This window comes from Notolepis coatsorum (assembly GCF_963971535.1).
Source record: "Notolepis coatsorum genome assembly, chromosome: 17".
Taxonomy (NCBI): domain Eukaryota; kingdom Metazoa; phylum Chordata; class Actinopteri; order Aulopiformes; family Paralepididae; genus Notolepis; species Notolepis coatsorum.
Window position 1 is genome coordinate 45,197,483 of NC_140181.1, and position 25,832 is coordinate 45,223,314.

Below are 25,832 nucleotides of genomic sequence, written 5' to 3' on the forward strand. Positions count from 1 at the left end.
CTCTTGTTTCAATTCGGTTTTGCGATTAAAGGTTATGACACACATTGTGAGATCACATCTAAACGTTCCATCTCCCTTGATGCTTAAATCTAACTTTAAAAGCGGTCACAACAGGAAATAACATGCCAGAATAGTGACTCGTTGATTCCCTTTTAAAACAAAACAACTGATGGCCTTACATTGACCATGGTGGTGCCCCTTCCATTCATCACATCAACACGAACGTGGCAGGAGTCTCTTTGATCCGGGACCGTCCGTCTGTCACATATGGTTTCTTGTTGCATAATGCCCGTCCTGAAGACCGGAAATTAAACCGCACAAATGCGATACAACCTACCAAAAATACGACTGTCCAGATAATCTCCTAACGTACAGTATATTTCCTAATAGCTAATTTAGTGCCATGAACTGCAATGCCAAAATTGGATTTTGAAGTTAATTCCATCACCTGTGTGTCAAAAGGAGTTTTCTGTTGAACTCCTGCATACAGCCCATCTCCTAATAATTTCTGATAGACCCTGTACTTATATGCTGCTGGCAGCTTTTTTTGCCTTGGAATGTACAGTAACAGCAAGGGGCTGCCAACCCTTAGTTGATTAATTGGTCAGTTTGGCCATAGTCCACCATTTCTTTGTTCCACAATTTTATATACTTGTATTTTTTCACGCTGAATGAGTTATTCCCTGAAGAATGATTCGAAATTATTTAAAGAGGTCCTTCTCTGCATGTGGGGAAACTCAATTGTACAGATTCTCCCAGTTAAATCAGCTAATTGACGACAAAGCCCTATTCCTGTTAGCCGATGAAGAATGTCTTTAGTGGAGTCCTGACAACAGCTGCCTGTCTTCGTCCTGGGATGACCCCTTGCTGTGTCCTTTCATCACCTTAGTCTGCTGGAGGCCCCCTTGTTAACATCTACTCTCCGATATCCTTCATCAACTGTCTTGCCGGCTGTACTTAGGACCCTCCCCACCTTCCAGCTTCTCCTCTTTTACAGATGTATTGGACGGGGCCGAGCACGGGGTCTTTTTTGTACCTTCTTTTTTGTTGAGGAAATACGACAGGCGTGCGTTTCAGATGAACGCTTCCAGATGTGGGTTTGTTGTGGGGGGGTAAAATACACATTAGAGTTTCAAGTTTCTTTAATAGTTGTCATACAGAAGTACAGAATACTTTCATACAAAATGCTTCTTACTGTTACGCTCCAGAGACTGTGCTAGACAAGATAGTATCAAATAACATAGTATAGCATGTAATTTAGAAGTAGAAAAGTAGAAAATGAGGTCACAGTGTTCAGTATAGACATATGTACAATGTTCGATGCAGAATAGACGTAACTGAGTTACCATATAATATACAATACTATGCAGTGTATTAATGTACAGTACTATATAGTGCAAAGCAGAAATGGGATGAGGTACAATTTACAGTAGGTACAATTTAGAGGGATCAGCGTCAAGACAGGGGACCACACCACGCATTTGCCGTTCAAAATATACACCTTACATTGAAAGGGGAAACATTTGTTTTAACGTGTCAAAAGGTGAGGGAGCTGAGCTCTTCAGTCGATGGTCGGCTTGTTGTAGGAGTGAGAGGACTCCTGTGGTGGAAATATTACCTCTTTTGAGACCTCTTCTAGTAGCTTCAGTTCACAAGTCATTGTCCTCTAGGTTTAGTTTAGTTTATCTGGATCCCTATTAGTTGACACAAAGAGTGCCGACTAGTCTACCTGGGGTCCTACTTATAAGACATACAAAGTATAAGTTCAGAGAAAAACGAATAAAAATAAGCAAGACGTCTAATCAAACAAATAAAAACAAGCAATAATTCAGAATACATCAGACAGAACAAGATATATTTTTTATTTTGTATTTTTACCCCCTCTTTTATATAGCTTCTCTCTCTTGTAAAGTGTCCTTGAGTCTGAGAAAGGCGCTTCTCTCTATAAATTCAATTTATTATTATTATTATTATTATTATTATTATTATTATTATTATTATTATTATTATTATTATTATTATTATTATTATTATTATTATTATTATTATTAACATAAGCGCACAAATAATAAGTAATTGCAAATTCCCACAAAGCAAAACTAAGCACCTAGTAAAAAAAATTATAATAATAATAATTAGGTGAGATGTCTCCTAATTAGTACAGTATCAGGTAGTCTTTCAAGTTATTAGATTTTGTATATAAATGTAGGAAGGCTAGGTTGGGAATAGATGTGTGATGGCAAGTTGTTCCAATATGAGGTGATGCTCTACGTGATTTATTTCTTAATCTTTCTTTTTTTAGATTGGTTCTTGGTAGTGGAAGGTCAAAATTATGTCTGCTATATCTTGTGTTATGTTGTGAATATCTTATCGGTCATGAGATTTATTCGTTTTTATTAGATTTATTTATTGTTTTTTTTACTCGATACCAATACAATACTGATGATGAGTTATGTGTGTTAACACTTTGAGTGCCGGGACACGTCTTTTCACGTCTTTGCTGGCCATGCTAAAGTTGCCGGGGGACGCTGTACAGCGTCCTTATATCAATATTTCAAAAATCTGCGATCGGATTCATAATGTCCCTCCGCTGGCCTGAGATCCACCAGCAGGACCCACTGAGCTCTCTGGCGGTTCAGGAGCGCCATCTGGTGGCCGATCGGCGCAATCGCCAAAACAGGATGTTGAATAGAGGTTGTCATGACGACCGTAGTACTTCCGGGCGCTCGCTATAGTTCATGTGACTCTGGCTCGTCACGCTACACGGTGATCGATTGCCAATAACTCGATAAACAACATGATTTGGACGTATATACCATTATACAAGCTGGAGATGGACCGGGTAAAAATATATCCCATAATGATAAAATGTCTACTCGACGATGATCGCCCAACGGCGCGCGGAGACTGGGGTGAGTTTCAGCGTGTAACGTTACCGTCTTCGATAATAACTGATATTATCAACATTTGACCCACATTAGATGATTGGTATAACGCTGCCCACGGAATTATAAACGCCCCCTCGCCCATCCGGTCAACATCAGATGACGTGTAGTAACTTCTAGAAGTACGTCTAGTTGGAATTTTTTATATCGCGCTGATTGCCATCAAACTGTATTTCATCATCAATATAATGCATTTGGGGCTATATATCACGTTCTGGAGAAAGCTGCAGAAAGAGATGAAAACATACTTATACATTAGACCATACTTTACTATGAATATGTGAATGAAAAAGTTTAACGTTGCTACACAATGAACAATACATATAGGACTTTGAATGGGCCCTAATAATGGCAATGTAGCAATAGAATTTAAAAAGTTATAGCCCTGCAAAGAAGGGGACTTTCTCCATAGACAAATAGCGCTGGCAATCTATGGTATATCATTAATTTAACCTTAGGCAACCAAAGTGTTAACTAGGGCTGGTTATCGTTTGAATCATGTCAATACCAATACAATACTGATGATGAGTTATGTGTTAAATATGTGTTAACTAGGGCTCGTTATCGTTTGAATAATTCAATACTGATGATGAGTTATGTGCGGCGCGTGTGCTGCGTGAGCCAATCGGAGGCTTCACTTCGCAATCGGAGGCAATTTCCAAGAATATAGATATTCTTGACACAGTGTGACAGTGTGTCATTCGATATCACAGATAGTGATGCACGATATATATCGGCCGCCGATATGGTAATTATTTTTAACACATCGGTATCGTTCCGATATCAAGATGGGGCCGATATAAAAAAAATTATAATTTATCCTTTTTTTATGTTATTACATTTTTTATACATGTTTTGGTCTTAAATAGTTAAAAAATATCAGTCTTTTCTGAAAATAAGTTACAAAAGTAAAAAAAATAAATGTGTTTTGGAAAATAGCTCTTTATTTGATTATCATAAAAAAGTGTTTTCTATACAGAGATATTAGGGATGCACCGAATGGGAAATTCTTGGCCGAAACCGATACCGAAAATAGAAAACAGTTGGCCGAATGCCGAAAGGCCGGAAATTATTCATAGAATAGAATTTTTTTTTACCAATGTTGTGGAACATTATGATTATGGAAAATAATATGATTATGGCAAAACTTAACTTAAATAATAAATAATCACTATTATGGGTCCATAAAACATTTATTCAGCACTTCTGAATGCATACAGCACATTAATTCCATCTTTTCTCTGGCTGCCGCGGCGGACATCTGTGCTCTACTGAGCGCACCTTTCTAGTCCCCAGTTGAATGTGCTCTCTTGACTCGGCACAGTAGACGCGCGACGTGTATGCTCGAGAAAGATTATATTATCAACGACAGTCAGCGTCAATGTGAGAAACACTACCCCCCCCCCCCCCTCTCGCTCTGAATAATATGCATATTAGATCACTCAGTGATTAACCGCGACGGGCATATAGTAAATAAGGATGTTAAAGACGCATTTATTGGACGCGTTGCGCGCAGAGTTTACATAGAAACAACGCGACTCCCGACAGCGCGACATCATCACAACAACACGCGTTAGGTTACAGGTTGTTTCTGTTTCGGTATTATATTTTCGGTGAAAAAACTCTTTCGGCCAAAAGCCGAAAGGCAATTTTTTGCCATTTTCGGCCGAAAACTTTCGGTAGCCGAAATTTCGGTGCATCCCTAAGAGATATTGACATCGGTAAATATCGGCCAGAACAGCAATATTAATATCTGTTATCGTATCGGCCACAATTTTCACATCGGTGCATCACTACTCTATAGTGTTGAAGGAATTTCAATACCCAGCCCTGGTGTTAACTCCCTTAACACTTTGATTACCACTGGTGAACATGGTAAAACGTGGTTGAATGCCGGCACCCACTTCAATGATAGCGTTGTGAACGCATAATCTCTGTCTTAAATTATGGCTATGTGTCTAATCTGCCCGTCGTTTATCAATGACTTGTTTGCAGTCAACATTGTCGAGACGTATTGTTTTTTAATCAGTTAATTTACGTTTTATAGCATTTTGAAAAGCCCTTGTTTTTCAGGAAAATATATAGATTCCGTGATAATCGCCCTTTACTGGAATATTCTGGCATACACAAAAACGTTGTAATTTTTCGGCCTATTTATGAATAGTTTTCAAATAAACGCTAGATTATCGATAGTATATGTGTACTTATGCACGCTATAGAAGCGGGCTGAAATATCGATTCTCTCATTTCCTGATCAGCGCGCACACACAGACACACACACACACACACACACATAGGGCAAACGTTGATATATCTGTGAAAAAAGCTCTGATTACCCTAAGACTGGTAAAATTAATTCCTTACCTCAGATCAGATGTTATCCAAAAAGATTATTCCAATTCCTGATCGCCATTCCAAATATCGATCACGTTTATTGATTCAGCGTTGGGTGCTGGAAATACATAATCCACACGTTGTCCGGGCCGGCGATCAACTTGGATCTCTTCAGATGCTTCGCCGGAGAAGTAACATGAGGAGCTGGACCCCCCCTCATCAGTCTAAACTAATGGGGTGCAGTTACACAGGGAGAGACGATAGGGGCGGTATTTTCCCAATTGAGCTCAGAGAGAGTCTGCAACACTAGCGTGAGGCGCGATTGATGAAATATGAATTCAAAATCGCTAATGAAAAAAATATGACAAACAAACGCTATATAGCATTGCCGGCACTCAACTGGCGGCATGAACTAACGACAAAGCGTCACTGGCACTCATTGACTGCCGGGAATTAGACAGGGCCCCACTCTAGCACTGCCACGCTTTAAAAGATAAGACTGCATCACCTTGTTTGTAGAGCTATAACTATATTCTATATTATAGCTATTGAAAGATTACATTGTTTCTAGCCTTTAATCATTTAATCCACTCGTACATCCGTACATCCGTAATCAGAAGAAACAACGCTGGAAACGTGGTACCTTTCTTGGAAAACATTGTTTATTCCATAAACAAAGCCTCTGTACCAGATGGAAAAAGTTCTTTCTGTCCTTGAAAAGCCTTAGAAGGAACTAAATTCATTATTCTAACGATCTCTCTCTTGTCACCCCGCTCGGTGGTCATGCGGCCTAGCGGTCCAAAGGCCTTCCCCGTTAGCCGAAGCTAGCGATGACGTGGCATTCCCTTCCTACCCCCCCCCCCCCCCCCGCGAGGGGAGGAGGGATCGTTTCAAAGTTTCTATCCACGCGTCTGTTCGCCTCCGCTTCGTGTCTTACTCTAACTTACCCCGGAAGGAACTCGCATCTCATAACGTTTTCCCCGTAGCAACGGGACCCTGCCACATTTTCTCGTTACTAAGTGACACGATACCATAGCAACGGCACTTTTGGTCTTTGACACACTAAACGTCTCTTTTCTCCCCATAGCTCTCTGACCAAACCTCCCCCCAGCAGTGCATATCAGTTGTTGATATTACCAACTTGCCGACGACCTTGGAGCCCAGCCCATGGCTCTATTAGCCTGTGGCTTCCCAGTCTAGCTTGAAAACACACACCACTAATACTGTCCTCCTCATCTGAGATCTAATAGCAGATGCTGTCATCTTCAGATATTTACATTATATACACATTGAAAAAACAAGGATTCTATCACTATGGATACAATACTATGGCCCATTTGACATCACCTATCTATCGTTCAATATGTGAAAAAGAATACATTTTTCCATCCATACTTTCCCGTGTTATACCGTGGTGAATATAAGTATGGTTTTAGAGCGGTCTAGGGTAATTCCCGAAATGCTGAGTTATAGCCGTATATGTCAATTCCACTCTAGACGTTGCTGATTCTTGCCTGTACATGCTATTATTCCGAAATCAAATCTATATCATAGGTATTATGTTCCATCATGAATGCATGAAAGGGCGGGGGGGGGGGGGGTCGTTTCTGATTATTTGATTGTCAGTAACGGCATTCGTATTGAACACTAAACATTCTTATCAGCCCGATCGGTATAAAAGCATTGCAGGATCAAGCAAAAATTACGTCAAATCGTCCTTACCTGTGATCCAAAAATAATATTCCAATTGTTTGATCGCCATCTGGTACATCCAATGTCCATTTGGTCCACGGCATAATCCACCACAACATATGGATTGGGGATATTTGACGCGCTTCAATGGAACCGGGAGAACCGTTCGCGAAAAATGAAACCCGAGACATTTGGCCGTTCCACAGGCCAAGATACAAGGTTACAAAGGGTGATCGATACCACCGTCCAGGGGTGTAGCTCCAGATTCTGGGCCCCATGAAAGAATGTATTTGTAGGCCCCCAGTGAATGCGAGCGCGCGTAAGCGTAAATTTTTTTGCCATTTTTTTATTGATGAAAACGCATAATATGGTTTTTACCTATACATTCGGATCAGCAGTTCAGCACCTGCACTGTTGGTGGGTGAGCCTAGTAAAGGATGTCGCATTGCGTTCATCTTCAATGAATGGACCAATGCAATAGTATACCAAAGCCCCCCCTCTCTCTATATATATCTCACACACACACACACACACACACACACACACAGACACACACACTTCAGAAACAAACATAGTATCAATGAGAGCATCAATAATACACCTGAGTGATGTCTAGTAAAAAATAAAAAATGTTGGGGAGCCCCCCAGTGCTGGGCCCTTGGAATCATCCTAAGCTACCCCCCCCCAGCTACGCCCCTGCCACCGTCTAGTGTGATGCGGCCGGTATTGCACTTTGGCATTCTCAGGATGATTCCCCATGTTAACCCAGAGTCTGTGTGCCTGTAATGAATAGAAATATCGAATAAAAGAAATAATTATCAAATAACGAGTTTACTCGTTGTTGGCGTTCAACGATTGGCGCCCAATAACGAGTAAACTCGTCGTTGGCGGGGAATGAGTTAATGTCGAAAAATCTCTAATCAGTCTCTCCGTGTATAATAATTCTCAAATACGATGCACACATTGAAGATTGACGCACTGATTTCACTTTTGTGTAACCTTTATTTTGCATACAATTTCAAGAAAATTTCTCCAGCGATTCATTAAACATTTGACTGCTTTACAGCAACCATTCTCAGTGAGATTGTCAGGTTAGGACTTTGTATGCTGTACAGTTTGTTTGTATAAGCAGCTACCTGCACTTAAAAACCTCCCCAGAGCACCCGCCTTTCCCTCGCCGCCGTCCTCAGAGCCTCCATCAGTCATACGCTGGTGCCTGGACCCTTTCCCTCCCCATTCCACCAGCTCTGATTGTTGTCTCCGTGTGTGACCTCAAAGGCCATCCATCACCTCCTTCAAGCAAAGCCCAGTGTGACTCTCAACAGTTCTCTGAGAGTCTGTTCAGTCGCCAGGATGAGTTTATGGAAATTCCCTAAAAGCTTTTCTGTTCTCTTTTGCTTCTGTCTCATCTCGCAGCATCAACAACAAACTGCAGCAGCCGGAGGCCGCGTCTGGCGTGTTGGAGTACGCCATGAAGCACTTTGGTGAACTGGTGAGCGTCTTCCCCACCCCCCTCTCCCTCTCCCTCCCCCTTGCCTTTAGACTTTTTTGTATCCACCGTTACATGACATGCACTCCCATTGGGCTAAGAAGTAAGTGTCCTCCTGGCCTCTGCCCTGACGCTCCGCCCCCTACAACATGAGGATGAGCATCGTTTTAAGACATGTGCCCCCAGAACGGCCTGTTCTAACTCCGCGGCACGTGGAGGAGAACGTCTGCTGCCCTGGTCAGGAGCTCCGTAAGACGAGGCCCAGAGTTATGTCTTTCTTTCATCTGTCCAGTGAATAGGCTTCTTTGTTTTGTTTCTTTGGAGATCCAGATACCTTTTTGCTGTTGTCATCGCCCACATGTACAGTATATTATCATTCTGCGAACGGTTGAGACCGCTGGGCGTTTTCCTTACCGAATGGTAAACGCATTTAGTGCTTTTTTACTCTAAAGAGAAAGCCCTCAACAGTCATGTTGACTTAACAGTCAATGGTTTGTAAAAGCCACTTTAATGGGGCTTCATTCACTGTGTTTGCCCAAGCCCCTGTGTGACTCCGTCTGCCAAGTGGAAAGCCCACAAAATGTGTCACTACTCAAAATGCTGGCAGCGATGTTCATATTAGTAAACCCAAGTGGCAACCCTAAAAGAAAACGATTCTTTATGTAACTGTAATCTGTCCTGCATTTTTACTACGGACCACTGGACAAAATGAGAAGGAAAACTGAAAACCTGTGTAATGGATGTGTTTTTAGTTTTCTCTAACCGTGATATTCAACGTTCTTCTTCACACAGAGGCCTTGTCCTCAGTGGAGTGAGCTTGTCCAGATATGAAATAACTAGGGCTGTCAATTGATTCAAATATTTAATCGTGATAAAGTGTTTAATACTCTTTTCTCTACAACATGAGAGTGAACACTGGACAGATATGCTTGCTTTATGCAAATGTTTGTATTTTTATTTATTTTATTAAATAAAATACATAATCCAATAGGCAACAGTTGGCCATAGTGACCTGCTAAATGTAACATTACTCCGTAATATGAGTACTCGCGTAATGTAGTGTCCAACTTTACTCTTATAAAGGTTCACTAAAATATCTCCTGTTTTGGTCCTGAATGCATCGTAACAACAGACAGTCAGACACATTGTATAACAAGTACATTGGTAAGCAAAATGTTCCATTACTCAAAGACCTCTCACACTTCTAAATCAAATCACACAATGGAATTGTGTCCAACCTCACATGGGGAAAGATAAAGGGTCACAAAAACCTCTACTATGTGGAATACAAACAGTGTCAGTCTTCCAAACACAAGACATGCATTTCCTCCACCCAAATCGATTGCATGACACAAGGAGACACAGGAGAAAGGTTTTCTTTGTTAAGACTAACTTGATTGTTTCCCTCTCCATCGCCTAAATTGCACTTTTTAAAATGTTTTTATTTTGTATTTACGGATCCATCCTTTGATCAACCCTGCTGATTTATATTAGACCTGGCTGTATGCTGGAAGGCATTAAAAACCACATTAGTTTCTACTGGTCCTTTTTCATTCTAACATTAAAGTTGAGGTTATATAGTGCATTTATTGGGTCTCATAGTAAGATAGCCGCTTTAAATTTGATTATATATAAAAACGTCCTCCTCACACTTTAATTTTGGAGTCAAAATCGTCATACTGTCTTGCTTTTGCGATGTTAACTCATTCAGCGCCAGCCATTAGCCGGGTCCCGTTGTAGCTATACCACGCTTTAAAGATAGGAGTGTGTCACCTTGTTTGTAGAGCTATATCTATATTCTATATTATAGCTATGGGGACAATACTATGGTCATTTGACACTGACTTTCTTCCGTCCAAGATGCAAAAAAGAGATCATTTTTTCATGGATACGTTCACGCGGTATCCCGTGGTGAATATATGGTAAGTATAATTTCAGTGATCTGGGATAATTCCTGGAAAGCGAGTAATAGGGTGCAACGTGAATTCTACTCTAAGTGTTGGCGTTTCTTGCCTGGACACGCTACTATTTCCAAATCAAATGTATATAATAGGTATTATGTTTCATCATGAATGCATGAAAGGGGGGGGGTCGTTTCTGATTCTTTGATGGCCAGTAACGGCATTCTAGACTAGTAGGAACAACCCTAGAACTTTATGAGGGAACAACGTCTCCAGTTAGTACTAGTAGTCCACTAGACTAGTAGGAACAACAACCCTAGAACTATATGAGGGAACAACGTCTCCAGTTAGTACTAGTAGTCCACTAGACTAGTAGAACCAACCAATTATATGTGACCATGCACAGCGATATCGACCGGAATTCGGCTTGCGGCATTTCGTCTGAGATCAAAACATAGCTTTAAAAAAAATTTAAAAAAATTAAATAAAAAAAAAAATATTATTACAGTTTGAATGTTTAAGAACATATTTACTATAAAAGCGAACAGTTATTTTATCTCTAATAGTAACCATTCTTTGTTTAAAAAAGGCTGTTTCTGTGTGAATTTGGTCATTGCATGGGGGCGGAATTAAATGTGCATGTGAATCAAGATGAGATTTCATTGTCAAGCTTGAGTTGAGAGAGTGAGAGAGCGACGCCCATAAACAACACACATGGCATGGCCTCTGTTGATAAACGTTCCATCTGATTTAATGAACGTGTCAATGACTCTGCCTCGGAGGGTCTGTCTTTATGCGTCTTTATGGGTACGTTTATTTAGAATGTTTGTGTGTGGTACAGCACTGTTGGACTGTGAAAAGTAGCATTCAAATAACATTACTGTCACCGAATTTAAACTGCATCATAACCATGATCACATATGGGTCACAAAAATATATCACATAATGGGAACAACCCTAGAACTATATGAGGGAACAACCCTAGAACTATGATGGAACAACCATGGAACTATATGAGGGACAACCCTATAACTATATGAGGGAACAACCCTAGAACTATATGAGGGAACAAATGGTAAATGGCTGCATTTATATAGTGCTTTTATCCAAAAACGCTTTACAATTTGTTCCTCACATTTTACCCATTCACTCACACATTCACATACCCGCATTTCATTGTATATTTGTATGCCGTGACAAATAAAACTTGACTTGACTTGACTTGACACACTGACGGCAGAGGCAACCATGCAAGGTGCCAACCTGTTCATCGGGAGCAATTAGGGGGTAAGTGTCTTGCTCAAGGACACTTCGACACGCTGCCCGGGAGGAGCGGGAATCGAACCGCTAACCTCCGGATTACCAGACGACTACTCTACCTCCCGAACCGGTAACATCCGAATGACCAGACGACTGCTCTACCTCCCAATCCACTGTCGCCCCACCATGGAACTATATGAGGGAACAACCCTAGAACTATATGAGGGAACAACGCCTTTTTTCTCCCTCCATCTCATTTCCCTGTAGTTTGCCGGGGACCCCCAAGGGGGTGTGCGCACCCCACAGTTTGGGAACCACTGTTGTATGGGAACTGAAATAGTCAAATATACAAAATCGACAAGCCAAAGAAGAAATTGGGAGGGGTGGGGGGGGGGGGGGTTAAATGGCAGAGAAACGGGCCATACGTCCTGTCTCCCTAAAGCTACAATTATGCCCCCCCCCCGCGTCGTTAAAGCTCTGAGTGAAGTAAAAGCATTCAGTAAAGAAAGCAGCGCAGCAAACATTTCCAGGAACCCTCGTTTATGAGTTAACATTCAGAGAGGGTTACCGTGGAAGCCAGACAGTCTGGCTAAGGTGGCAGGGTGGCTTCTCTGTTTTGGTCTCCCGGTCAGGCCCATCGCCAGGTCAGCGAAGGTCACGACAGAGCCGCGCGCCATTGCCTGTGGTCACCAGAGAGGAAGCGGTGATCGTCACCTCAACGTTGTTTTTACTGTGGAGTCAACACTTGGAGGTCACAGGTCCAACCGGGGGGGTCCGATGGTGGGAATCTCCAATTGACCATGCTGTGGCATAATGAGAGCTGGTTGTGGAACAGTATTTAGTTCCCTCTCCTTTACAAAGCGCTATAACTCCCAGCCCAGTGTCTGGTAAATGGATAAAGGTTAGGAATTCTTCCCATACACAAAAGAGCAGTTTGAGTATGCCATTAAAACTTCATTTTTGACTAACACAATACAATAATAACTCAGATTGTTTTCTTAGCCGTTTCATAAAACAATCATTCCTATCTGAGGTTACAGCGGTCATGCAAATGAAACAGTTCAGGGTATAAGATGACATGGAGACGTGTTGATTCTGAAGGGCAAACGGTTCCAGTTGTCAGGAAATACTGCATGGTCCCATGTCTTCCTCCTTTCTTTCCCCAGGAAATCCAAGCCACCTGGTATGAGAAGCTGCACGAGTGGGAGGATGCCCTGGTGGCCTACGACAAGAAGATTGACATCAACAAGGGCGACCCGGAGCTAATTCTGGGCCGCATGCGCTGCCTCGAGGCCCTGGGTGAATGGTAAGTCAGGGGGTTGTGTTTGGGGCTAAGCGCAGTGAGTTAACACGGACTCCCAGTGTCATAGATGGTCTTACACAAAGTGCCACGCCTGTGAGACGCCACTAGGGGCGAGAGCGGCTAACTTAGATTCGATTACATAATATTCAAATGTATTATACTTGTTCCACTGGTAGTCTCTCATAGCCAGACCTCTCTTCACACTGTGTTAGCGTTGTGCCAGCAGTCCACTAGACTAGTAGGAACAACCATGATAGAACTATATGAGGGAACAAAGTCTCCAGTAGTCCACTAGACTAGTAGGAACAACCATAGAACTATATGAGGGAACAACATATCCAGCAGTCCACTAGACTAGTAGGAACAACCCTAGAACTATATGAGGGAACAACATCTCCAGCAGTCCACTAGACTAGTAGGAACAACCCTAGAACTATATGAGGGAACAACATCTCCAGTATTCCACTAGACTAGTAGGAACAACCCTAGAACTATATGAGGGAACAACGTATCCAGCAGTCCACTAGACTAGTAGGAACAACCCTAGAACTATATGAGGGAACAACATATCCAGCAGTCCACTAGACTAGTAGGAACAACCCTAGAACTATACGAGGGAACAACATATCCAGTAGTCCACTAGACTAGTAGGAACAACCCTAGAACCATATGATGGAAAACGTATCCAGTAGTCCACTAGACTAGTAGGAACAACCCTAGAACTATATGAGGGAACAACGTATCCAGCAGTCCACTAGACTAGTAGGAACAACCCTAGAACTTTATGAGGGAACAACATCTCCAGCAGTCCACTAGACTAGTAGGAACAACCATAGAACTATATGAGGGAACAACATCTCCAGTAGTCCACTAGACTAGTAGGAACAACCCTAGAACGATATGAGGGAACAACATCTCCAGTAGTCCACTAGACTAGTAGGAACAACCCTAGAACTTTATGAGGGAACAACATCTCCAGCAGTCCACTAGACTAGTAGGAACAACCATAGAACTATACGATGGAACAACATATCCAGCAGTCCACTAGACTAGTAGGAACAACCCTAGAACTTTATGAGGGAACAACATCTCCAGCAGTCCACTAGACTAGTAGGAACAACCATAGAACTATACGATGGAACAACATATCCAGTAGTCCACTAGACTAGTAGGAACAACCCTAGAACTATATGAGGGAACAACATCTCCAGTATTCCACTAGACTAGTAGGAACAATCATTGAACTATATGATGGAACAACGTATCCAGCAGTCCACTAGACTAGCAGGAACAACCCTAGAACTTTATGAGGGAACAACAGAGCCAAAGCCATGAGCTATGGCTTTGGCTCCGTTGCTATGTATTGGATGGAGACCTACCTGACTAGGAGAAGCCAGTGGGTCTTTTTCAATGTGAGCTTTTCTGAAAGGTGTTGCAGTGTGGGCTCCCACAGGGAAGTTAGCTTGGGCCTTTGCTCTATTCAATATTCAATATAAAAATTTACCTCCCATATGTATTAAATAAATCCAGTGTAGTCATGTATGCTGATGATTCTACAATGTACAGTACAACATCAATATGTAGTGACTACTTTGAATGGAGCTTAAAGCCATAGCAGACTGGGATAGAGACGGGCATAGCAGACAATCTCGTAACAAACTGGTACTCAACATTTCAAAAACAAAACCAATGATGGGTGGCGCAGCGGACATTGCGCTCGTCACCAATGCAAGAGACACCGGGTTCGACTCCGGCTATCGGCGTTGCCTCCGGCTTGGGCCAGCCGTCACACTAACTCAATTGGCAGAGTTAGCGGGTGGAAGTCGATGGGTGGTAATCTGGACGTTGTGGACAGCGACTCCTACAGGTCGGTTGGGGACGCCTGCACAGCAGAGACAGGAAATGGCGGGGGTAGTGTGAGCCTCCCACACGTTACACCTCGCCAATGAGAGTCCGCGCTGGCAGGTGAAAAGATGTGACAGGCTGCCTCCTCGTGTACCGGAGGGGACACGTGATGCAACAAGGCTTCTATCCTCTCTACAACCGGCCAGTGGGGGGCATATGCAAGCAACGTTCAAGACAGGGGAGGGAAGAATTGGCACAGTGGAATTGGGATGGGAGAAAAATAGAAAAAATAGGAGAAAAAAGTGGCTAAAAATTTAAATTAAAAAATTAAAAAAAGCAATGGTGTTTGGATCCAGGCACATATTAAGCAGTGATCCCCAATTAAGCCTGACACTGGCTGGTCAGCCAGTGGAACAGGTAAAAGATGCTAAGTTGCTTGGCATGGTTCTTGATTCTGGTTTAAAGTGGACAAAGCAAATTGGCTGTATCGTAACAAAAATAGGAATGAGCATAGCTGTGACAAGTACAAAAGCTAATGGGGATCCTTAAATAAACATAAACATAAACATTTCTCCAGTAGACTAGTAGGAACAACCGTGAGCGAGTGAACATGCGTGAGTAGGTTTGTCTGAGAAAACTGCAGAACACTTCTAACATGATACAATTGGCTCTTGGTGTCAGATGTTAGTATTAGAGAAATTCTCCAATACTGTACAGTATTTGATCTTCTGCTCGATGTACGTTACCAGTGTCTGTTTCAGTGTTTCCCTGGTTATTTGTACTGGTGGCAAGATGTGGCAAGCGATGGACACAGGAGAGCAGTGGAAAGGCCTATGTATATGTAAGACCATAAGAAATATTGTTCATGTGATATTGTGTCAAATTGGAAATTGTGTTTGTAGCAGGACATCACAAAGGAAGCATTGCCTCATAATGCATTTTCCTTCTCTAACCCCAGACTGATTAGCATGTGTGTCCAGTCCTTCCACCCTGCACACTGTACACGGGGATCCATTACTGACTTTGTTGTGAAAGAATAAATAAAATAGTCAGCGTGGTGATAGAGAGCAGGTTCTTGGATTGGTCCTGTGAGTCTAATGGATGGAGACAAGAGACCCATCCCCAGCGGCGTGCCTCATCCCCAGCGGTGTGCCTCATCTCCAGCGGCGTGCCTCATCCCCAGCGTCGTGCCTCATTCCAGGCGGTGTGCCTCATCCCCAGCGGTGTGCCTCATCCCCAGCATTGTGCCTCATCCCCAGCGCTGTGCCTCATCCCCAGCGTCGTGCCTCATCCCCAGCGCTGTGCCTCATCCCCAGCGTTGTGCCTCATCCCCAGCGCTGTGCCTCATCCCCAGCGCCGTGCCTCAGCAGCTCGCTTCAAATGAGATCTGACGTTAGGCTCCTTTTGATGATGTGCTGAAACAAGGGAGAGAGAATGGCTCAACAGCCGCACTTCCCTCAAGGCGACTAAGGTAATGTTCCCAGGAAGTGTACGAACAGACAGTCCAGTAAATTAAGAGTCAAGAGAACCCAGAGCCAAGGATGTCCACCGCTAGCAATTTGCAGATGATTTCCTTTTACAGGACACCATTAACACTTTGGATGTCACGGACGACATAACACGTGTTATCAGCCCGCCCCCTGAATGCCCACAACGACAAATATCGTTTTCTTTTTTTATTAGCGATCTGAATTCATATTTCATCAACAGAGTCTACCGTTGGGAAACCAGCCCCATCAGGAGCTCCGATATGAAAAAAGCGCCCCCTATCGTCTCCCAGATGGTAATGCACCCTTTTGGAATGGACTCAATGAAAATGGATGAGAAAAAAAATCCGGAATCGACATTTTACTTCTCACGCATGTAACCAGAGCCGATCGGATTCATTGTGGACCATCAGAACAGCGTGGAATATGTGTTTACAGTATGTAGCATTGGATCAATAAAAGGATAGATTTTTGGAATGGCGATCAGGAATTGGAATAATCTTTTTGGATACCATCTGATCTCAGGTAAGGAATCTATTTTACCAGTCTTAGGATAATCAGAGCTTTTCCCCTATATGTGATATGGCTGTTTGGCTGTGCGAGCGATCAGGAAATATATCAGATCAGATATCAGATCGCCTATATAGCGTGCATACGTACACATATACTATCGATAATCTAGCGTTTATTTGAAAACGATTCATAAATAGGCCGAAATTTTTTTACGTGTTTTGTGTATTCTAGAATATTCCGTTTATTATGGAATATTTTTATTTTCCTTGAAAACGAGGGCTTTTCAAGATGCTATAAAACGGAAATTAACCGATAAAAAAAACAATCCGCTTCGACAATGTTGACTGGAAAATGAGTCATTGATAAGCGACGGGCAGATTAGAAACATAGCCATAATTTAAAACATAGATTAGGCGATATTAACGCTAACATTGAAGTGGATGATGGGCATTCAAGGGGGTAAAAAGGAAAACACGGCCGGCTCTGAAAGTGTTAAGAGGCCTTCATGGAGCAGAGGATTTTTTGGGGAATAAAAAGAGAATCGCAACATGTCTGGTTCAATTATGCAGCATCGTCTCTGAGCTGCTCATTTGCTTCTGTAACCAGGGGTGCTGGCGCCAACGTTGTGTACTCGTTGTGTAGATGGAGGAGGTGATGGGTGATGGGGTGTAGGTGTTTTCTGTGATGAAGGTGAGGGGTGATGGGATGTGGATGTTTGTGCACGATGGAAGTGAGAGGTGATGGGGTATAGATGTTTGTTCATGGTGGAAGTGAGGGGTGATGGGGTGTAGATGTTTGTTCATGATGGAAGTGAGAAGTGATGGGGCATGGATGTTTATTGATGGTGGAAGTGAGGGGTGATCGGGCGTGGATGTTTGTTTATGGTGGAAGTGAGGGGTGATGGGGCATGGATGTTTGTTGATGGTGGAAGTGATGGGGTGTAGATGTTTGTTCATGATGGAAGTGAGAGGTGATGGGGCGTGGATGTTTGTTTATGGTGGAAGTGAGGGGTGATGGGGCGTGGATGTTTGTTCATGAAGAAAGTGAGGGGGCATGGGGTGTAGATGTTTGTTCATGGTGGAGGTGATCGGGTGTGAGTGTTTGTTTGTGATGGAAGTGGGGGGTGATGGCGTGTACTAGATGTTTTTTCGGGAGGAGGTGGGGCGACATAACAATCAACCCCACCATGAGTCAAAGGAGAGCAGTCTTATGGGAACACATTGTTTCCAGTCCAGCCCAAGGGTTTTGGTGAGGTTCCTTTTTGTGTGGACAAAACCATGACTGCCTAGACTAAAAGCACAGTGTGTTTCTACAGACCTTTTGATGATGGTCCACAGGGCGTTTCTCAAAATTCTGTTCCAATTTTTTCACTTTCAAGTTTCTTCTAGAGATTAATCATGGTGACGTACATTTTGAAACAAACCATGTGTATTAATCTAGCATTACAGCTGTGATGGAATCGAAATAATGTAATTTATGTTTTTGTAAACTTTCCTGAATTGGGCGTGGTTATGCTTGGGCATTTATTACGAAAATTATACAATTAATTCCCTGAACCAATCACTGAATTAATTGAAAAGTCACTCTGCCTCTGGCGAGCCACTGCTGGCCCCGCACACATGGTACTATCTGGAATCTCTCTCCAAGTTGACTACACAACACTTTCAATTGTCTCCCACAGGGGGAAATAATGCACTGTACTTTTTATTGCTTTTAGCTAGATTGAGCTAGCCTGACATGGTTTGAAAGCTACTGAAAGCTAGCTTGGTTTGAAACCAGACTGAGAGGTCTGGACAGTCAAATGAGCGTTTTTTGAGATGATTTTTTTTTTTATAATAGTTATAAAACATCTTGGGGGAGATGGTGGCTCAGGAGGTAGAGCAGTCGTCTAGTAATCGGAAGGTTCCCAGTTGAATTCCCGGTTTTCCCGGGCAGCATGTCAAAGTGTTCTTGAGCAAGACACTTAACCCCTAACTGTTCCCGATGAGCAGGTTGGCACCTTGCATGGTTGTCTCCACCGTTTGTGTGTGAGTGAATGGGTGAATGTGAGGAACAAAAAATTGTAAAGCGCTATATAAATGCACCATTTATATCTTTTTGTTATTGTAAATGTTTGTGGATGCTTACGGTATATGACAAGTTTGATATGATATATGATTAAAAAAATAATTGGCCAGTTTTCAGAGACGTTCAAGTTCTCATGAAGCTCTATTAACGGAAAAGTGCTTCCGTTAGCACTTTTGCTGCCATGTTTGGGTAGAAGCTGTCAACATATTTTTTTGGTAAGAAGGGGACCTATGTAAGATGTTCTAGGGTGGTTGACAAGTTTGAAAAATTATTTTGTGACTTTTAGAGGCCATTTCAGGCCAATTTTTTAGATTGCCTGCTCGAAATGACATGCCCACAATAAATATAGAATATCTCCCCAATCACAAGGGCCATATAGATAATCCTGGTATCAAAAGAAAGGTGACATCAGTGGGATGACTGCAGCAGTGTCAGAATGTAAATGGGTGTTACTGTGCCAGAGAAAATAGAGCTAGACCATTGAAAAAAGTCAAATTCGATTTCCGCCTAAAAGAAAACATGTTTTTAGAGTGAATATCAGCTTGGAAACATGAGATGGTAACCCAAATAATTTAGGAATCATGATTCCAATGTATGCTAGGTACTTTTGCCAAGTTAGAGCACAGTCATTTGATACAGTGCAATACTACACAGGTTTGAATAATGTAATGTCCAAGCGGAAATCTATATGATTCTCGAGGTGACCTTTCGTGCTAATGCTTTTTGACTTTTTAATGTTTTATTTTGACAATACACTTGGATACACTTATGTGTATTGAGCCGTACTGTATTGTACCCATTCTGCAATCTGTTTACTTTCATCTTGTTTAAATCATTTTCAATTCATAATGAATTGTAAGTAAGGGTGCAATTAGCACCGTGCAATCCATTCTTTGTGGATCCCGCCCTGAGGAGGAAAGAGACACAAGGTCAGAATGGCACAACAACTGGATGCACAGCAAGGTAGTACACTTGGTATGTCTAGAATCTCAGGTACATACCGTTAGGACCTAGAAGGCACTTCAGACTCAAGGTTTGCTGGTTACAGACAGTGATCTGTACGCCCCTGCGCCCTCAGTGCACGTGCTGATGTGGAGGGCTGAGCATCGTACACTGAAGATATCGTTGTTGATGTGCTTTTTTCTGGCGGCAGCACCACAACATCCAGATCAAGATCGGTTTCTTCACCGTTAGTCTCGAATGTCATTGGAGTTCATGCACCATGCTGCACCAGCCCATCCACACGCCCCACTGCAATACAGTCCTCTTCTGTGACAGAGACACTGTCTGGTACTGCACTGACTTTCACTTTCCTTGCATCCACACACTGTCAGCTGTACGCATGTGGATTGTACAGGTTCCTTGGTAAGAAGCATGGGGACCAGCATACCATTCATCATCTGCCAACCACAATTGATTGGTGAGGGCAGTTGTGGATGTGTCACTAGTGACTATTTGTTAATAGGCCCTCTTGAGGTGCATTGACAGTGAAATGTATGGACCTAGTTGATTTCAAAACTGCCCTCATTGTATACAAAGCCAGATACAAACTAATCCCAGGCAACATTCAAAAATGGTTCAGAGACAGGGAAGGAGAATATAACTTAAGAGGGAGAGGGAATCTTAAACAACCAATGGTACACACTACGCTGAAAAGCATGTGCATATCTGTGTGTGGAGTGAAGTTGTGGAATAATTTACCTGAATACATCAAACCGAGTAAACATATGGCACAATTTAAAAAGCAGCTAAAAAAATACACAGAGAAATACAGAAATGAGTAATGAGGATAAACAAAGTTAATAATGTTATATTGTGTTATGTAGTGCTGTACTATATTCACTGCTGTCAAGTGAATCAAGTTTTTTTTTCCTTTTTGTAATAAGTAAAAGTATATTCTATATTGTAATATACTAAATGATGTTATATCTAGTAAAATTAATGGAAGAACAAATTAAAATGTAAGGGGGGAGGGATCAATAAGCTTAGCTTCCCTCTACTCCTTTTTTGGACATGTATGCTAAACTAAATACATTGCTCTTGACCTTTTGTTTATAATTCCTTTTTTTTTTATTGTTTTTAAATTTTTGTTGTTGTTGTTATGATTGTTCGGTTTGACGGAGCTAGATACCGTGATTTGTTTGGAGGAATATGGATAATTACATGTTCAAAAATAAACTTTTCATTCACATTCACATCTTCTGTTGGTGGTAATGTATCAACATTGGCTTTACGTTTTCGAAAGAGAGCGCAGCAAACTTCTTGTATCGAGTTGCTGGTTGACTTAAGGTCATAGAGCTTACATACAAACTGTTCTGCCAAGGATAGGGAAGTGGTACTTGGTACTTCATCCTCACCAAAGTTGTGGAGAAGATGCGGGTACTGCTGGAACACTTTCCATGCTGTCCTTTTTCCAATTCTGGTGAACTGGCTCGTAGTATCACATCCAGTGATGGCATGAAATGCCAACAGACCATCGAGCATCTCATTTGGTAGTGTGATTTGATGGACTTTGTTGTAACATGGTTTCTTAGCTGTTGCTGCTTTCATCCAAACTTCTTGGCTTAGTTGGTTTGCAAATACAAGTAGTAGCAGCAACACATCTGTGTCTCAGCACTGAATGATGAGCCTCTGAAACCCTTTCGTTGTTGCATCAGCTGCATGTAGTAGTATGCGTGTATCCGCTTCTTGATGTGTAGCTTGTAGGGGAGATACATCAATCCCAGCTGACGTGACTTTTTCAGGATCCTCAAACCCTCCACTGATAACAATTTATCAGTAAACTCATCATAAAGCTGCACATGATTCTCAAGCTCAGTTGATAGGAAATGGGTAAGGTTGGCTTTGTTTTCATCCATTTCAATGAAGCTATTCCAGTTAGCAGGTAGCTTTACATCTCTACTCACAATTGTGCAAACCTTTCACTGAGTAGTGCTGCGTTTTGTTCTTGTTCCACTCCTGATGGAGTTTTGTTGGTACCGATAAAACACTATATCCAGTCTGGTGACGTACCCATGTAGATTAGATGCCACTCTCTGTGTGAACACATCTGCATATTCCCGAAGGTTGATGCATTTTGAGGTTTTCCCATGGCTCTTACTAAGGCCATTCCATCAATGATGGTGCATGTTCTCATAACAGATGGACTGAGCTCTGTTTCCTTTGCACCAGCTTGTAGTATGGTGGCTAAGTCAGCTTTGTGTGTAGGCCTGAGCACTGAATCTGTTGTGGCAAGTGACAGGGGGACTGCACACAGTTCTTTTTGGAGAAGCTCATCCATGTTGACCTCTCTGCCACTCTCCATAGATACAATGATGTGGTGAAAAATATCCCGGTCAGGCTTCACACACTTGGATCTGAGTTGTTCAAGCTTGGTATCTGTGCTGTATAGGCTTGAGAATGATTTCGGTTTTCTCTTGGTGAGACTGGCGTGGAAGTCTGTGTTCATTGTGCCCAGTCGGGTTTTCACCAACTCAGTGATTGTTTTTTTGCCAGACTCTGCAGCATGTGTAGTGTAAGGTAATTCAGTATCTCTTCTGAGGCAACATCACCAGTTGTCAGGGACACTAAATCATACATATGCTCTTGTTGGAAGACGTATCTCTGGAACTGATCAACAAGTTGAATGACATCGTGATTATCCCTCTTGATTCTTGATTGAAGGCAGTCTTTGTGCGTCTCCTCATCATCGTCGTCATCATGTGTCAGTCCAAACAGGGATCTGGTATCCTCTGCCAAGGATGCACGTTCATTGTGGTGATGGACCAACAGATTTACCATTGGTTCATTTTCTTTTAATCAATAGTTAAGATCATACTTTCACAGGAGATATATTGAGGGATAATATTACAAAATTGTTAGAAATTACAGAGAAAATTGTCACTAATTTGGCAGCATTGTGAAAAAAGGTCTGATTTTACCACTTACAATGATACAATGATTAAATGACCAAAATAATCTTTTTCAAAGATGTCAACATAGCTAGGCCATATGTCAAGGGGTTAAACATGAATACTGGATAGGTTGACAGCTTCTACCCAAAAGCGATTACTTAAGTTGCAATATCAGTGTTGGCCCCCTGACTATATTCTTGAATTCCGTTCTAAAGTGGAATCGGTTTTAAAGGCAGAAGATCAACTTTCATTTTGTTTGGCCACAGACGTCAGTATTCACTCTCCAATGTGAAATTGCGTCTGTATTCAATCACTCACTATTTGCTTTAGGATCATTTTAAGTGTAATTCTGAGGATTTGAGTGATGTTCTACTGAGCCAACCGATAGCCCCAGGTCTTTCCCCCTGGACATACTGTATTCGCCCATGCTATGCAGGCACGGACCCAGTTCACTCAAGACGTTTGTACTTCCAGCCTCCATAAATTATATGATATTATATTATACCATAGCCATGCAGCTGGGAGGCTGCAGTACTTCACTGACCCCCCCCCCCCCCCCCCCCCCCCCCCCACCACCACCAGTGGAAGAACACAGTCAGGTTCTTTATCATACCATGTGGGACTAAAGACGTCAACCACTATCATATCTTCTGGGATTGCCCATCCATTCTCCTATGGACACAAGTACATGGTAAAAAAGTATTATATGTAGAAATACCATTCAAATTAAAAGTGGGGCGCTCCAGTAACACACTACATAGCGTGCTGAGTCGCGAAGCGGTCGTCCCAGGTTCGTTTCCCGCATGTCTTCCCTACCTCTCCTCCCGTTCTCCTCTCTCCCTCTCTCCCTCTATCGGTCCTGCGTGGCCAGAAAAAGCTGAAAATGCTATAAATAAAAGTAATTTTTTTTTATGTAATTTGGGGAAAAGGATAATGATGACATGTATATATTTTTTACATATCAAGGGTGGCGACCAAAAAGTATCTCGCAAGGAAGTGGATGAGTCAGGTGGTGCAGACGGAGGGAGAATAGATGAACGTGATCCATGAGATCTACGTGATGGAAAGGTTGACATATGCATTGAGCCAACAGAGGGAAAGGCTTGAGGAGAGGTGTGGGGGGGGGGGGGGGGGGGTGGTGAGGCCCACGAGGCCAGAGGTTGTGTAGTGTGGATGGAGGAGATCAGTGGATGCCCCTTTTTTTAGGTATTTATTTTCTTCTTCATGAGTGTTGTTTTTATTTGTATGTTTGTCTGTAAAAATGGAAAGAAAAAGAAAATTACTAAAAAGAACCCACCACCTAAAGCTGTATCTGTCTCTCCTTGTCTCCGCTAATCTTGTTTGTGGTCCTTCCTTATGAAACACATGTGAGCGGTGGGGTTGCATCCTTGGGGAATGGGGCTGTGGGGAACGACTGATTGTTGTTAATGAGGAATTGGACTTGCTCAAATGCACCTGACCCTGTGGGGAACATGCATCTGTTTATGGGGGATATACGATATTGATGAAGAGCTTGCAGACCGGGATACGGCTTCAAGATGTTCTGCCATTTAAAAAAAATAAAAAAATAATCTGTTCATAATTGCAGATGGGTTTCTATGAGGCTGTTTAGCCTTGCACATATTTCTTTCTCATCCCACGCCAGCATTGTTGGCTATACAACAAATGGGTTGGTGGGATTTGTTTGGGAAATGGAAACTATTAATTTAGTGTCTTCACGCGTATACGGATGATGATTAATGCTGCCTTGGCTCACAAAAGGCACATCTTTGAAGTGTCTTGAAGATGACGTCTTTACTTGAGGGAATTGTGTCTCACGTGTTTTTGTACACAACTCAAATACAAAAATAAATGATTAAAGTATTTGTCTCCTGCTTTCGTCCAACGCTGCGTCCTAAAGCCTTTGTGTTGTGTCTGTGTGTCCCAGGGGTCTGTTGCACCAGCAGTGCTGCGAGGAGTGGACCATGGTCAGCGAGGAGACCCAGGCCAAGATGGCCCGCATGGCCGCCGCTGCTGCCTGGGGCCTAGGTAACCGCTCTGCTTCTCCATGTCTGGCCATTTAACACTCATTATACAGGGTTATACTGTTTATTGTTTTATTAGGAACCCCATTAGCTGCCAACAGCTTGTAGCCACATTGGCAGGTATAGGACAGCTGGTATCAATAAGGGATGCTCCGATACCGGATTCAGATATCGGGGCTGAGACTAGGCTGAAGTTGGGCATTGGTCTGAGACACGAAGAGTCACCTGTAACATGTTAGAAATCTAAATAAATTGGATTTGATTTTCAACTTTTTTTTTTGCATATACTGTACATTGAGAACAATGTTGAGAACAATGTATAGCATCGTCATCTTTGATCTGTGACCCCAAACGAATGGTCTAAATCTTTATATAGTAAAAGGAATGGATTGGATTGTTACTCTGTGTCAGCCGATACTCAAACATTTAAACGCTCAGAATCGCTATCGGGGAGGCAACACAGCTCCAAATCCACCCGGGTTTTAGACGTGGACTCTGTTCACGGTTGCGCCGGAGTAATGGACGTGAAGATGCCGCAGCGTCCTTCAACAGCGGATACATGGATACAGTGAATACATTGTTGTTCATCCCAACAGGGAGCATGAATTCCATCCACTCCTCCCTGACTCAGTGCACCTGAAGCCAAGCGCTAATGAAAACAGCAACAGCTCTAAATCCGATCCCCCTGTCGTCCAGATGGTAATGGCATCAGCTCAGAACGTTGACATATCCCGACGTATCCCATCGTGCAATGATGAGGGCAAAACAGTATTAGGTAAAATACTGTGATATATACTGTCTTTTACAATAAAAACATAAGCGTCCCAATGATGAACCCCACTCCCATTGCCAAAATAAAGTCTAATATGTCTATAGATACTTAAAGTATATCATGGAACTACACACTACAAATGTATTCCACGGCCCATAAAGGCCCCCCATACAGTAGATGGATAGGCAGCGGGGGCCAGCACATCACCGTTGATATCAAGTGAGCACCTCCTTTCACTGGTGTTTTGTTAAGTTAGGCCCACAACACCCCTGATATTACAATTCTTAAAGTTCTTATCAACCACAAG

At 42.4% G+C, this 25,832-nt stretch overlaps 1 protein-coding gene across 3 annotated transcripts in view; it reads left to right on the plus strand.

Moving 5' to 3' along the window:
• Window positions 1-25,832, plus strand: part of mtor (mechanistic target of rapamycin kinase) — a 368,371-nt gene that overhangs the window by 216,111 nt on the left and 126,428 nt on the right. For all 3 annotated transcript variants that reach the window (XM_084334134.1, XM_084334136.1, XM_084334135.1), the window contains exons 29-31: window positions 8,388-8,463; window positions 12,788-12,927; window positions 24,657-24,757. In XM_084334134.1, coding sequence (XP_084190260.1) covers window positions 8,388-8,463; window positions 12,788-12,927; window positions 24,657-24,757 — 317 coding nt within the window. The remainder of the gene's footprint in view (window positions 1-8,387; window positions 8,464-12,787; window positions 12,928-24,656; window positions 24,758-25,832) is intronic.